The sequence below is a fragment of the Panulirus ornatus genome, chromosome 3 (assembly GCF_036320965.1).
Source record: "Panulirus ornatus isolate Po-2019 chromosome 3, ASM3632096v1, whole genome shotgun sequence".
Taxonomy (NCBI): Eukaryota; Metazoa; Arthropoda; class Malacostraca; order Decapoda; family Palinuridae; genus Panulirus; species Panulirus ornatus.
Window position 1 is genome coordinate 11,373,000 of NC_092226.1, and position 12,500 is coordinate 11,385,499.

At 41.4% G+C, this 12,500-nt stretch overlaps 2 protein-coding genes across 3 annotated transcripts in view; one reads left to right on the forward strand and one right to left on the reverse strand.

Moving 5' to 3' along the window:
* Window positions 1–210: 210 nt before the first annotated feature.
* On the reverse strand, window positions 211–8,971 carry LOC139760423 (uncharacterized). Of its 2 annotated transcripts, none has more exons than XM_071683623.1 (6): window positions 8,725–8,971; window positions 6,497–7,069; window positions 4,380–4,543; window positions 4,059–4,265; window positions 3,527–3,693; window positions 211–2,163 (listed from the first exon to the last, which is right to left on the reverse strand). In XM_071683623.1, the coding sequence occupies exons 2-6, from the start codon at window positions 7,020–7,022 to the stop codon at window positions 1,821–1,823; spliced, it is 1,407 nt and encodes a 468-aa protein (XP_071539724.1). In that variant the 5' UTR covers window positions 7,023–7,069; window positions 8,725–8,971; the 3' UTR covers window positions 211–1,820. The 2 variants fall into 2 exon arrangements, with proteins under 2 accessions (XP_071539724.1, XP_071539734.1); XM_071683633.1 differs by having other exon boundaries at window positions 8,866–8,964.
* Window positions 8,972–10,963: 1,992 nt separating this feature from the next.
* The window catches only part of LOC139760426 (uncharacterized), a 135,278-nt gene continuing 133,741 nt past the window's right edge, over window positions 10,964–12,500 (forward strand). The window contains exon 1 of the mRNA XM_071683660.1: window positions 10,964–11,104. The gene's annotated coding sequence lies outside the window, so the exon portion shown is untranslated. The remainder of the gene's footprint in view (window positions 11,105–12,500) is intronic.

Consider the following 12,500-nt stretch of genomic DNA (forward strand, 5'->3'; position numbering starts at 1 on the left):
TTTTTTCCACCGTCTCTAGTATTATACATTCTTACACCTGTCACCAGATAATGCATTGCATTTTTTGGTAGATTAAAGTGGACAACGAGCATGAAATATCGAAATTGTTTTTACTTTTTCTAAAGCCTCAAGAGTCACGATCGATTTTTTTTTTTTTTTTATGATGTTCTGTGCTTGAATTAAGTAAACATGGATAAGGAAATGTTCAGGCAAGTATTCACAGAATATATTAGGCCAAAATTAAGGCTGTATTATTTCTCAATACAAAGAGCAGGTCCAAAGGAAGGCAACAAAGCAACTAGGGGAAAAAATTATGTACAATGAACCATCAGGGGATCTAAATTTGCCCACCATCAAACTGGTCGAAGTACCAACAAACTGGTCGAAGTTAAGAAGGGACTTGATCATAACCATCAAGTTTCTAAATCAGTTTGATGATGACAATGAATACTTCTTGGAAGATGCCAAGAACAAGTAAACAAAGGCTAACAAACAAAGCAAGTAACGTTGAGGAAGACGTAACTTTCTTGCACGATATCCCAGTCATGGACGAATGGAAATCTCATGTCGAGATCATCGACAGTACACAAAAAATTTAATGTGCGATGCAGAAAGTACTAGAGATGGGGTTCCACGAGTGTAGTACTCTCTCCCCGTACTGTTCAAATACATGATCCGATGTGTACATTTAATGTATCATTTGGCTTGAAACCGAACGAGCATATACTAAGACAGTAAACATTATAGTCCAGATCTTCAGTTTTCGGTTACAATACGTGTACAGACTTGTATGCGCACTCAAACTTCTATTAATCTTTTCACATTAGTTGTGGATTTCCATCAAAGTTAGTTAACTCTAAGGATCATCTAGATTCGAAGATGGCGCTGAATGACGCACACCAACCCACCTACGTCCCAAACTAATAGATGTAAAAAAAAAATCAATCTTCATCAGAGAACCATACATCTTTAAAGTGATGCCGTGTCTCTTGATTAGGTTCGACGGAATTTATTCTGTTCATTCTACACAATTATCATTCGTTTCGTCCATCGTACACAATGCTTCCGGTTCGGTCCAGTCACTTATACGTACATTGATACCGGTTTTGAAAATTTGTTTTGTCATAGTTTGATCACTTGATATTCCTACGATTGTTCCTTCTTCCTTCAATTCGAGGATGCGTGTGTCAACAACTCTAATCTCGTCGAACTTATAGAAATGGGAAATACCTCGCTTTCTCAACCCTTACCTCATCATTTCAGGTGTATCCACAGATAGGGACTTGTGCTGGACTTTGATCTGAACAAGATTACTCATTAATATGTCTCAAGTCTAAAGATGTTAAAGTAAGCATTCCTACCAACCTAGGGACCCAGTATTTTTCATTCGGATGGATATGCAGCCCTTCAACACCTATTCTTATACAATCTTTTTCAGAGTTCAACCTGGAATGAATAAATCAAGCGAGCCATTTGTAGTTACCATAACAGGGCCACTCTAACCTGTGACTTGTCTCAGGGAGAACATAAGGCGTCACTCACCATTGGAATAGATCAACTTAAAGATGTCAGTCAATCTTAGGTGACAATTTTAAAAACGATTGATGTATCAAATGATTATTATTAAAATTACATGTCAAAAGGTTATGACAATATTTTAGGTTAAAAATTATATCATGCAAGTTTCTTTCGTCTGTTTATAGATAAAACCTATTGCAGTCTATGGGGTCTCGTAGGCAAGTAGGAAATTGTAGAAAAGAGATTTAAGGGAATTTACCCTAGTTGGCGCTATAAACATTTTCATCGATTTGCGAGTATGCTTAGGTACAGCCTGACGACCCATTCAGCTCGGATGGTTCTTCTCTGCTGGCAGACTTTTGACCAACTAACTGAAGTCCAAGTTCTTCCAGACTTGTGTCACAGTTTAGTTTTCCTGGCGAGACCAGTTCTTCCCCGGCTGTCCTCGCCAGCAGGGTGTCTGCCGAATTTGAATGTTGATCCGGGAAGACGCCAATACTTTGCAGACTCACGGGACTGAAATTACTACGCAGGTTGTGGCAGAATGAGGTGGGGAGGCCGAGCCTGCTGGGTCTTAGGCCGGTGTCTACCAACAACAGATCCTGATGCACCACTCGCCATCGCTTCCACACCCGCGCCTGGTAGCTGTCGGTACCAAAGCATTGCTTAGTCATGTGCATCAGGAGATCATGCAAGAATATAAGTAACAATGGATTCATGCAGCAGTGTATCCCCTGCCGGAGACGATAGTCTATAACCGAAGGGCACAAGACGCCACGAACTCAGCAATGAAGACAAAAAATTCATGTCACTGGATCACAAAGAAACATTACACGCTGATAAGCATATACTTGTGGCACTGTGAGAGTGGAAGGAACAAGTGCGTTTAGATTTCGTAGTTAAGGGTTATCGTATGAAAATACTGTGAACAAATGTGAACTGGCAATGGAGATTGTTACAAAAGAAATTACAGAACATTGCGCCCACAGAGAACATGGAAATTAGTTGGTGCAAGACCCACCTAGAGTAGTATAAAAACGAGAAAATTGTACACCCAGAAGACTTCAAACTGTACCGCTGTTCGTTCATCAAAAGAAGTATGTGGCAGTCAAAGAGATATCAAAACTTAAGAGTTTTAGAATAAGTCCATTACAGTAGGTTTTTTCTCAAAGATGAAAGATGAAGAATCTGATACTGTAGATCCCTTGTCTTCGTGTATACTGTCCACTGGAGGAAAAAAAAAATAGTTCCGGGTGGCAATTTTACCTACGATCTAAAAAAAAAAGAAAAACGTAAATCGTCATTTAAAGATTCCATGACTGTAGATTTCGAAACTTTGTTTTAACAACGATTCCATGGATTCCATGTAACTATGAATTAAACATGCTTCTTAGGCTTTTATGTCAGTTACTGAAAGGTATGCAACCCCCATTAACAGCAAAGTTCCTTTATAACACCACTTTTCATTCATGTTTTTCGTCGTTACATGGACTCCATCATTCTGGTCTGTAAACCAGTCTAATGATTTGTTTTTTCTGTGTGTGTGAGAGAGAGAGAGAGAGAGAGAGAGAGAGAGAGAGAGAGAGAGAGAGAGAGAGAGAGAGAGAGAGAGAGGGTGGGGGTCCGTAAGAACCGGGAATTTTGTCTAATGGAGGAATTCGAGAGGAAAATGTTTTACGGTTCTCGACCATCGGCTGTGTTATCTAGCAGTTTAGGAGACAATACAGTACTAAATTTTATATTGTTTTTCTCTGGGAAATTTATACCATCAAGATTTTTCATCTTTGAGCAAGTGGTCATTTCGTACTGTGTGAAGCAACCACTGGCAACGTCAGGAATAATTTGTAGCATATGCTTTGCAATTCTCATTACTTTTGCCATCTGATATAACGGTCTTGACATTTTTGTGCGAGGCATTATTGCAAGGAATTCTCAAATCCTGTACGACTGCGCTCTTTGCATTCTAGAAACTCCCATGGGCTCTGCTGACAAGGAAACTATTGCTAACCTGAAAGCCATGATGGCCCAGGCGAGGTAGACAGCGATGAGGACCAGAGCCAGCAGCACCAAGGCCATCGTCTCCCAGGGAACGGCCCGCTCCTCCCAGTCTTCAGACAGCCCCGGGGGCCTCCGCCTCCTGGGCTGCTCCGTACTCCCAGAGTCATCCTCACCCTCCTGGTCAACGGAACAAGTCTAGAAAGTAAGTATTTTCAAAGGTTCTCACCGTTAAAGTATCCCAGGTTTACAAAGCTTCTACTATATCAAAAAAAAAAAAAAAGTAACAAGAGTTCCCAGGAACCTATTCAGATTTCAGTATCCCCGCAGCAAGTGTCTTGTGTATACGTTTCACGAGAGATGATATACGATGGGTGAATGGCGGGATGGGGGCTGAAAGACATTTGTGGGGAGGGGAAAGAGGGGCTATAGCCGGGAAGATTCACTGTTAGAACCGACAGTCACACACGACTCTCTCAGCATTTGCGTTCGTGGCTCGTCTATCTAGCCAAACAAGGTTGCATCACCACCTGGAAGGGGGGTACCTGTATAGTTTGATGTCCTTCCGTGGCCAGAACCAACAGATGGTTGATAAAGGCGTCTTCCGAGTGCAGGTCCTCGTTGGCATAGTAGACGGCGCCCATGATACACAGGTAGATCGAGGCCACAGCCAGCGGTGTCAGCAACAGCAGGCAGACCCCGTCAACCAGTAAGGCCCGACGAATTCCAGGATTGTCGCAGCGCAGGAGAAACTGAAAAGGCATTTTATCATGACATGCCTAACGAACAATAGCCCTGGAAAGGTCAGATATGGACCAATAATTCATGTACATCTTACAGAACCTGTAGCGAGTGAAGGCTGTTACCTTCCAGAAGGGTTTGGGTAAACGAGTGACAGGAAAGGAGTAGCCACAGAGCTCACACTTATCGCAGGAGGCCAGGGTCAGCCAGCGCTCCAGGCAAGCTTTGTGCACGGCCCCGACAGAACCCGTGCACCAGCATGGGGAAATCAGCTCTGCCAAGCTCTCACCTGGAACACCACGTCACAAAAGCCAATGAAAATCACGTCTCCCTCGGCATCCATACATCTCACTAGTACATGTCCGCCCTCCCTCCCCTCTTTATCCCGAGAAATATTCGTCCGTCCAAACAAAATTGCAAACTAGAGTAATACCAGCGCCAATAACGCCTCAGAAGTGATACATCAAAACTACTGCTGTAAATTGCAATACCGCAAGGCTCCCAACGTATACTTGCACAGCGAAGAGTTTCTGCCTGTATTATCTTGTCAGGTAGGCTGTCCTGCAAAATTCACCTTCACACACTCCAGCCTGCCAGCTTTTTACATGTCTGTGTGAATCTAGTTAAAGATTGTATTCACACACTTCCATTATCAGAATACTAAAGACTTGACCCATACAAGGTCTGACGAAATTTCACCCTATGTGCTGATGAAGTGTGCCTATAAACTTAACAACTCTCTTGAATGTATGTTCAAGATGTTGCTTTAGAAAGGCAAAGCGCCAATGGAGTGGAAAAGGCGCAAACGTCATACCTACGTATAAGAAAGCAGACAAAGAAAGAGGGTGCCGAACAACAGACCAATTTCCCTGACGAGTGTGGTCTGCAAGGTACTGGAAAAGATAATCGGAAAGCAAAAGGAGACTTCCTTCAGTTGAGATATCACCTGCGACACATACAAAACTTATGTAAAGACGTGACGTCTAACGAACATCTTGGATCTCTACAAGAGAGTGAGTTCTGCTGTAGAGAAAGTGAAAGATGGTTGGAATGTTTGTATCCGAAATGTCCAAAACACATTTCACACTTTACCCTCGGAGGAGAGCAAGATAGACTAACTTCCAGGTGGCAGATAACATATTTTAGATATATGGATAAGAAAATATCTGACAAGCTGTTCACGTCCTATATTAGGCCAAAACCGGAACACGCGTCTCAAACTCCTGTGAACATTTCTTCGAAAAATGCAGGATAGATCAACCATAGCAAGAAACTTTTTAGAAAGGGTGTGTAAAGAAGTACTTTCATAATCCAAGCGAAGCTCATCTATGGAACAATAGTTATATCAATACGTTCAAAAGACGAGGCCCCACGAGTGCAGAAAGCCCTCTACGTAATGTACCAAGTGATAATTACATGTAGATAATGCACACGCGCGTTACCGACAGTCAGCACTGGCTTAATCCTGGCGGGCCCGCGAAGAAAAGCCCACATCCAACTAGGGTATTCGTCTTCCCTTCAGGAATGGTAGATAGATGGGTGCCAGACTTAGCTAGGGTGTATGTGCCTCCATAAACGAGTAAATACATGGTACATGTATACAGGGTTAAAAGATCGGGCAACACGAGTGTAATATTCTCTTCCGGTAACATACAAATGATAAACAACTTAGATATCCATGCGACCCATCCACCATTCTGGAATATTCTATCAGCCAACTACAGAGTTAACCGGTCAATAAGGAAGTTCAAATCTGGCAGCAATTATTATGCCGAAATAAGGCATTGTTCTATAATGCCATCTGGGCTTCAATAATTTTTCTCGATGCCAAATAAAAATGTCTTAATATAGATAAACAAGTTTACAGTCACTACAAACAACGTTAAATCATGGTAAACACCGCACCATGAAACAAGATATCCAAGATATCAGAAAGTCCTTGTACAGCTACAGACTCAGGCCAAGGCCATTGTACTCTTTACACACTATTGTTCTCAGGGCTAATGTAGCAATCAATCGTTCTTTCACACACACACACACGAATACAAAATTATTTCAAAATGTAAACATCTGATGTAAGCTGGAGCGTGTGCATTTTGTACAAGGCTGAACAAGTCTAGAGACGGGATAACAGTACTGTAAAACTCGCCCTCTCGCACTCACAATCACACAAACTCACACAGTACCTTGTCATCCGGCTGAGGAAGGATCAACCCGAGTGCCAGGTGAAATGACGTTTTACCTTCGTGGCAGATGCGACAGATGGGTCCCCTGCTGCTGCTGTCGCTCTTACTGGTCAGAGACGAGGCTGCAGGGGTGGCGAACTGCACTGTGTGCGAGTCTGGGTCACCAGCGGCGGCAGAGTGTAGGTCGCATGTAGCCGGGGAATACATGACACAGGAGAGTGGGGAAGATGTACGTAGACTGAGGACACTATTGCTAGCTGAGGGGGTTACGGTACGGCTGGAAGCTGGGTTAGACCAGCAGCAGGAGGTAGGAGTGTGTTCGAGATTGGATGTGTGCGACACATTGTTGCACGACGTGGAAGACACGCCACAGCGTAATTCAGAGTCACTGCTGGACGAGATGCTGCTTAATGACGAGGACGAGATACTGCTGTAAGAGATGGAAGTGACACTGGTGAACGAGGTGGAAGTACTGCTGGAGGTGGAAGTACTGTTGGAGGAAGAGGAGGAGAGTATGGTGGGCTCAATGGAGACGCGGCTAGTGGTTGCGGTGAGAGAACCCTGGAACTGGGCAGGATCCATCTTGGGAGAACTGCTTCAGGTGCGCGACACAGTGCCCGTGGTTTATCCTGCAGGAGTGTTCAACACTTACTTGGTTTGTTCCAGGTACAAACATTTTGAACTTTTTCGCAATTTGTAAGGGTAGAATTACATTTTAGGTTACGTACAAAATGTGAATATATTAGCAGTGCTTATGTAGATCATTATTCTTTCTGGCAAAAAAAAAAAAAAAACTGAAGAGGGCCTATATCGCTAGCGAATAGATTCGATCAAGAAATATGTTGAGTTACTGTAAAAGTAAAGCAGTCTTACAAAAAACTATGAAAACTTATCCTAGTTGCGGAGATTTCCCTTTGTTTTTAGTGTTATATGCCAATGTTATTCTAGTCCGTCGAGTCACTCTACATGGTCAGTGGTGAGCGCTGATAAAAAGTTCGTGAATTAAATCCGTTTGTGTACACGAATAACACGGTTATTGAAATCAGAGAAAATGAAGGAATAATTGGAATGATTATGTGAAACCGTAAAGATCGACAGCACTTAACCGCTTAAGGAATCCTTCTCAATGTTATCGTCGAAATAAACAGCTTCATTTGAAGTAAGGTACAGTTTAAGTTCATTGCAATGCTGGCTGTAACCAAGTTAGAATGCGTAGCCTCTTTTATACTGAAGCACTTGCATTCCCCAAGTCCTGCCACGTGTAAAAGGATGTGTATACCACGATATTTACCTGCTTAATGAATGAATAAGATCATATAGTCCTAGCACCCCTTTTAAGGAGCTCCTGCAGCTTCAAGGTTACGCTGTATACAGTGGCAGGGAAATGTAGGACTTTTTTCGATAAAATTCCACGACATATTACTCCTTTTCATCCATCCTCTATGATAGATCCTCACCGAAGGTGATTTTTCACCGCGGTATAACCACACACGGGCGGCGTTCGGTAACACCCCCAAAACATCAAAGTTATAAATTTGAAATTGCCATTATCCGCTACTCCTGAGCTGCATCCCTCGCTAAGCAAAAAATAATGATATGCCTCGATATGCAATGACATGTCGTACCCCTAGAACAATAGTGTCACCTCCACAAGGGGTAGAGGTTCGTTTGGTGCAAGAACGAACTTTATTATAAACAGATTTCGAGTTACCCTTACAAGAATGTATCTACACACACACACACCAGAGTTACAGGGAAAGATTAGAGTCCTTAAACGTGTGTGTGGGTGAGATGCTGACTCAATCGTAGGTTCTCAAACCAGTTTGACCCAGACAGTGAAGGAGTTTTCATATGTTGGGACAAGAGAAGCTGAGGACACAAATTTAATCAAAAAAACTTCTTGGCACCAGTAAAGAAGTACTTTTAAAGCATCAGTAGCGGGTGAATAGAATAAACAGACGATAAAATCGTGAGCAGAGTGAAGTTTAGAATTAAAAAGCTCTGTTAGATGGGTTCCACGATTGAACTCACACCCCGTAAAACACAAGTAGGTAATTTCACACAGTTCTTTTCCCTAGTCCAGTTAGCTGTTTCTTCTTCCTGCTTCTCATACACATGGATTGAAGGCATTCAGCATTTAAACACACCAGTAGACAATGTGTAACATACTCTCTACCACTAATCAGCAATTTGCTTCCCTCTACCCGTGGATCGGTCACTTACCCAGAACATCCGTTAACTTCTTGTAGTTCCGACAACATACATGTAACCTAACCAACCTTACCTGCCGGCACTCTGAAAGGGCTCCTGTGTTACCCAGTCAGCCTCTTGTCAACTTATAAGGACAGTTCACCAAGACTACGCGATTTTTTGATGGCTTTTAGTTCCAGCCTACTTCTGCAGTTAATGTGCTGCCGTTCCTCACCCTCAACACACTGCAACGCTCTTAGTCCTCCGTATCCGAAGATCCAAATTCATCGTACGCTTCGGCAACGATCTGTCACTACCCCTTTGCGATAAACTGGTCCAGAAGCAGCACCTGCTAATCCACGCCAAAGACAGGGAAGAAAAGGAAAAGAATCTCTTTCCGTTAAGGTAAAGCAAGCAAACGAAGCACTTGCCATGTTGCATAACAATTAAGACTGCTCGAGTAATCATTTAACAGATGGCGACACCTACACAGTCTGGCGTTTTGTTATCTGCTCCTTGACTTACTAGTAAAATTGTATTCCCATCAACCTTTGAATTCTTGTGTAAGTGAAACCCAGATTGCACTTCTCCCGAAAGAGGAACAGAACTTTCTAAGTAGCAATTGAAAATCTTAGACATATTGATAGCAATCCCATTTATACTGGAGTTATTACCTTTGGATTTAATAACAATGTATCAGTCATGAGATCAAGTAAGCATCAGCAGTTGAGTGGAGTGCCGCGTATATCGTCAGTGATGTGACCCAACCCCTGGCGTCAGCTACAGTTGTGGTTAGAACTTGGGAAAAGTAAAAGGGAAACGACTGCAGTTCCCCCCTCCTACCATGAGTGCATGAACCATGACTCAGGTTCTTACACACAGCAATACACACTTCAAATTCATTTGTGTGTGTGTGTGAGAGAGAGAGAGAGAGAGAGAGAGAGAGAGAGAGAGAGAGAGAGAGAGAGAGAGAGAGAGAGAGAGAGAGAGAGATGTGCAGTGGTTCGAAATGAGTTGTTTCTCAACTACCTTCGCCTTCCTCAGCTAGCAAATGCATATTCATTCCACATAAGGGTGAGTGATGTAGATATCTAGGTTCTTATCAAGACCATTTGGATATTTGCATTTCTTTCACAGCTTTAAATACATTCAGTCGATAGCCTGATCATCATATATATATATATATATATATATATATATATATATATATATATATATATATATATATATATATATATATAGGTTCCTACGACTGGTGAAATCACCACTACAGAGCCGCCTGGTGACTGACATGTGAACCACAGTATACTATAGACGTAACTTACTTGGCAGCTCTTGCGGTGAAGCGCTGCGGTGTGTAGGAATGTTTAGTTGTGTTGAATTTGCTACCACTTCCTGTCGGGCCAGGACAGTAGAGACAGCTGTTCACCAGTTGAGTCACAAACAGCAGTTCAGGACAAATGCAGTTTTTCTCGGTCAGTGAAGTTGTCATACATATATGGCGAAGTATAATGTCAAAGTATTTTCATTTTGCTCATATACGTACATGCAAGTGTCTGCTTTTTTGAACTCTATTCTTTGTGGTGAAATGTATTACTTGTACTAGTGTGTCTCGTCAGGCATCTTATATATATATATATATATATATATATATATATATATATATATATATATATATATATATATATATATATATATCGCATGGTCACCTCCGTGACGAGAGTATACCAACCAAAGTTTGTTCCACAAAAGCAAAAGATAAGTTTGGTTCAGATAAGGTCAGAGAGATATGTAGTTGTGTGGCTCCTGTCACAATAAAAGCTCGCTGAACGAATTCATTGTGGATCTGTGAAACGTTTTCCAGTACTTTGCCTGTTAAGGATTCTCTTTTTTATTGTTTATCAATATGAATATATAAGTATACGGGGCACGTGCTGTTGGGCTCTTAAATCTGATCATCATATCCGAGGTTCGTGTAGGTGTGAGGCGGTGGGACTGTTTGGGCAATAAGGTCGAGCTTTGTTCAAAGGGAACAATATTTTTAAAGCCTGATTGAAGCATTGACCAGAATCATATATTATGGTTTCATTAGTAAGAGTAAGGCAGCCCATAATACAGATTTAATGTCTAATGGTTGTTACCTCTGTAAAATTCTCTCAAATTCAACTACTGCAGATGATAAACAAGGAAATAATGTTGGAATATTGATAGCAAACTACTGCAGTAATTAACTGGTATGAATACTACTACTACTTTTGGGTCTTCCAAGGGACCTCTTACTCATTAGTAGTCGTATACATAGCTGTATATCACCTGTGTAAAATATTTTCCAGTTGTACGCCATACCGAGGCTGGGGCCTCCGCGCTACTGGTGTCGGCGTCCTTCCTCGGCGACTTGATTAAAGTGGCATCGGTTATCTTCAAGATCCTTCAGGAAGCCATGGATGCATATGGGCGAAGCCTGCATACAACAGGTGGGTATGATAAACAGTTTTCTCTCTTAAGAGTTTATGAATATTTAGTTACTGTGATGATTTACTGTAGATCTAGAATTATTTCTTTAGATATAGGGTTTGCTAGCGTTCCTGGATGGCCATGAACAAGCCTTAACTCAGCCTTTACCCTACGCACTCGGTAAGTGATTTCACTTTTCTGAAGCGAAAGATACTGAGATAAAATCCAGGATGTTTAACGAAGCCGGTATTTGAGTGCAATCATCGCATGTTCTAGGTTGATTGTTTGTTTAGGTTTTATGCCTATCAAGTGTCAAAGTCATTCATCATCTTTAAGCTACAGCCACCGACCGAAAAATATTTAACAGCTGTATGTCTTAAGGATAATTCTAAGGCCACATACACCCTCATCATGTATACGGTCCATTACCTGTTGTCTGACATAATGATATAGTTACCTCAAAGAGACAAAGAGAACAAATAAAAACGTAATAAAATTATGTAAATATGCATAGAAAATGGGTAGGTTACTATGCAGGAAGAAAACGTGTACATACGTGTTTTCTATTGGGTATATTTCCTGTGAAGTGTCTTGTTGTCTGTTGTTTTATATATTGACAGTTTTTAGAGAGTAAAAGTCAGTATGAAATAGATATTACTGAAAATAGTAAAAGTGACTAAAACACAGTTATGATAGGAGCGAGTCATTACCCAGTGAATTGGTTTCGTAATTATAATGGTCGCGTAATGATTGTCCGCTGTAACAAAGCTCAAGACCGTGAAAGGTAAAGAGCTTGAATTGCTTGTCTATTTATCTTTATCGGTGAGTAGATGTTTCGGGTCCATTCTCACTGCTAGCAGATTAGAACATTTTTGCACCATATTGACATACACGGTCAAGATATGTTGCCAGCATTAAATGGTATGAAAGGCGATAAACCAAGTTTCTGAAAAGTTTTATCCGTAACCAACGAAAGAAGCTAGACATGGGATAGCCAATGCCTTGACTGTTCTTTTCAATCAAATACTTGCTTCTGGGAAATTTCCAGGGGGACTGCAAGTTTGCCACTGTATCAGTCATCAGAAGTAGTACTATGTCCCTACACGGAAATTATCACCCAATTAACCAGATGGACGTAGATAGTAAGCTGTTGGTAACTCATTCGAGAAGGATTGTAAATCGTTTTCAGTATTACTTCCTTACGATTCTTCACATGGTTTTCGACGAAATCATTCACATCTGAGAAATAGTTTAGACTTTTATCATGATATGATCAACGTGTGAGATGAAAGTAATGTTAGATTTTCCGACAGCTGTCGATAACGTCACGCAACAGAGGTTGATAACAAAACTTAAGTCAGATGGATTATAGATGGGGTTATACTTTTGAAAATTAGTTGATTGGCCGTAAACAAA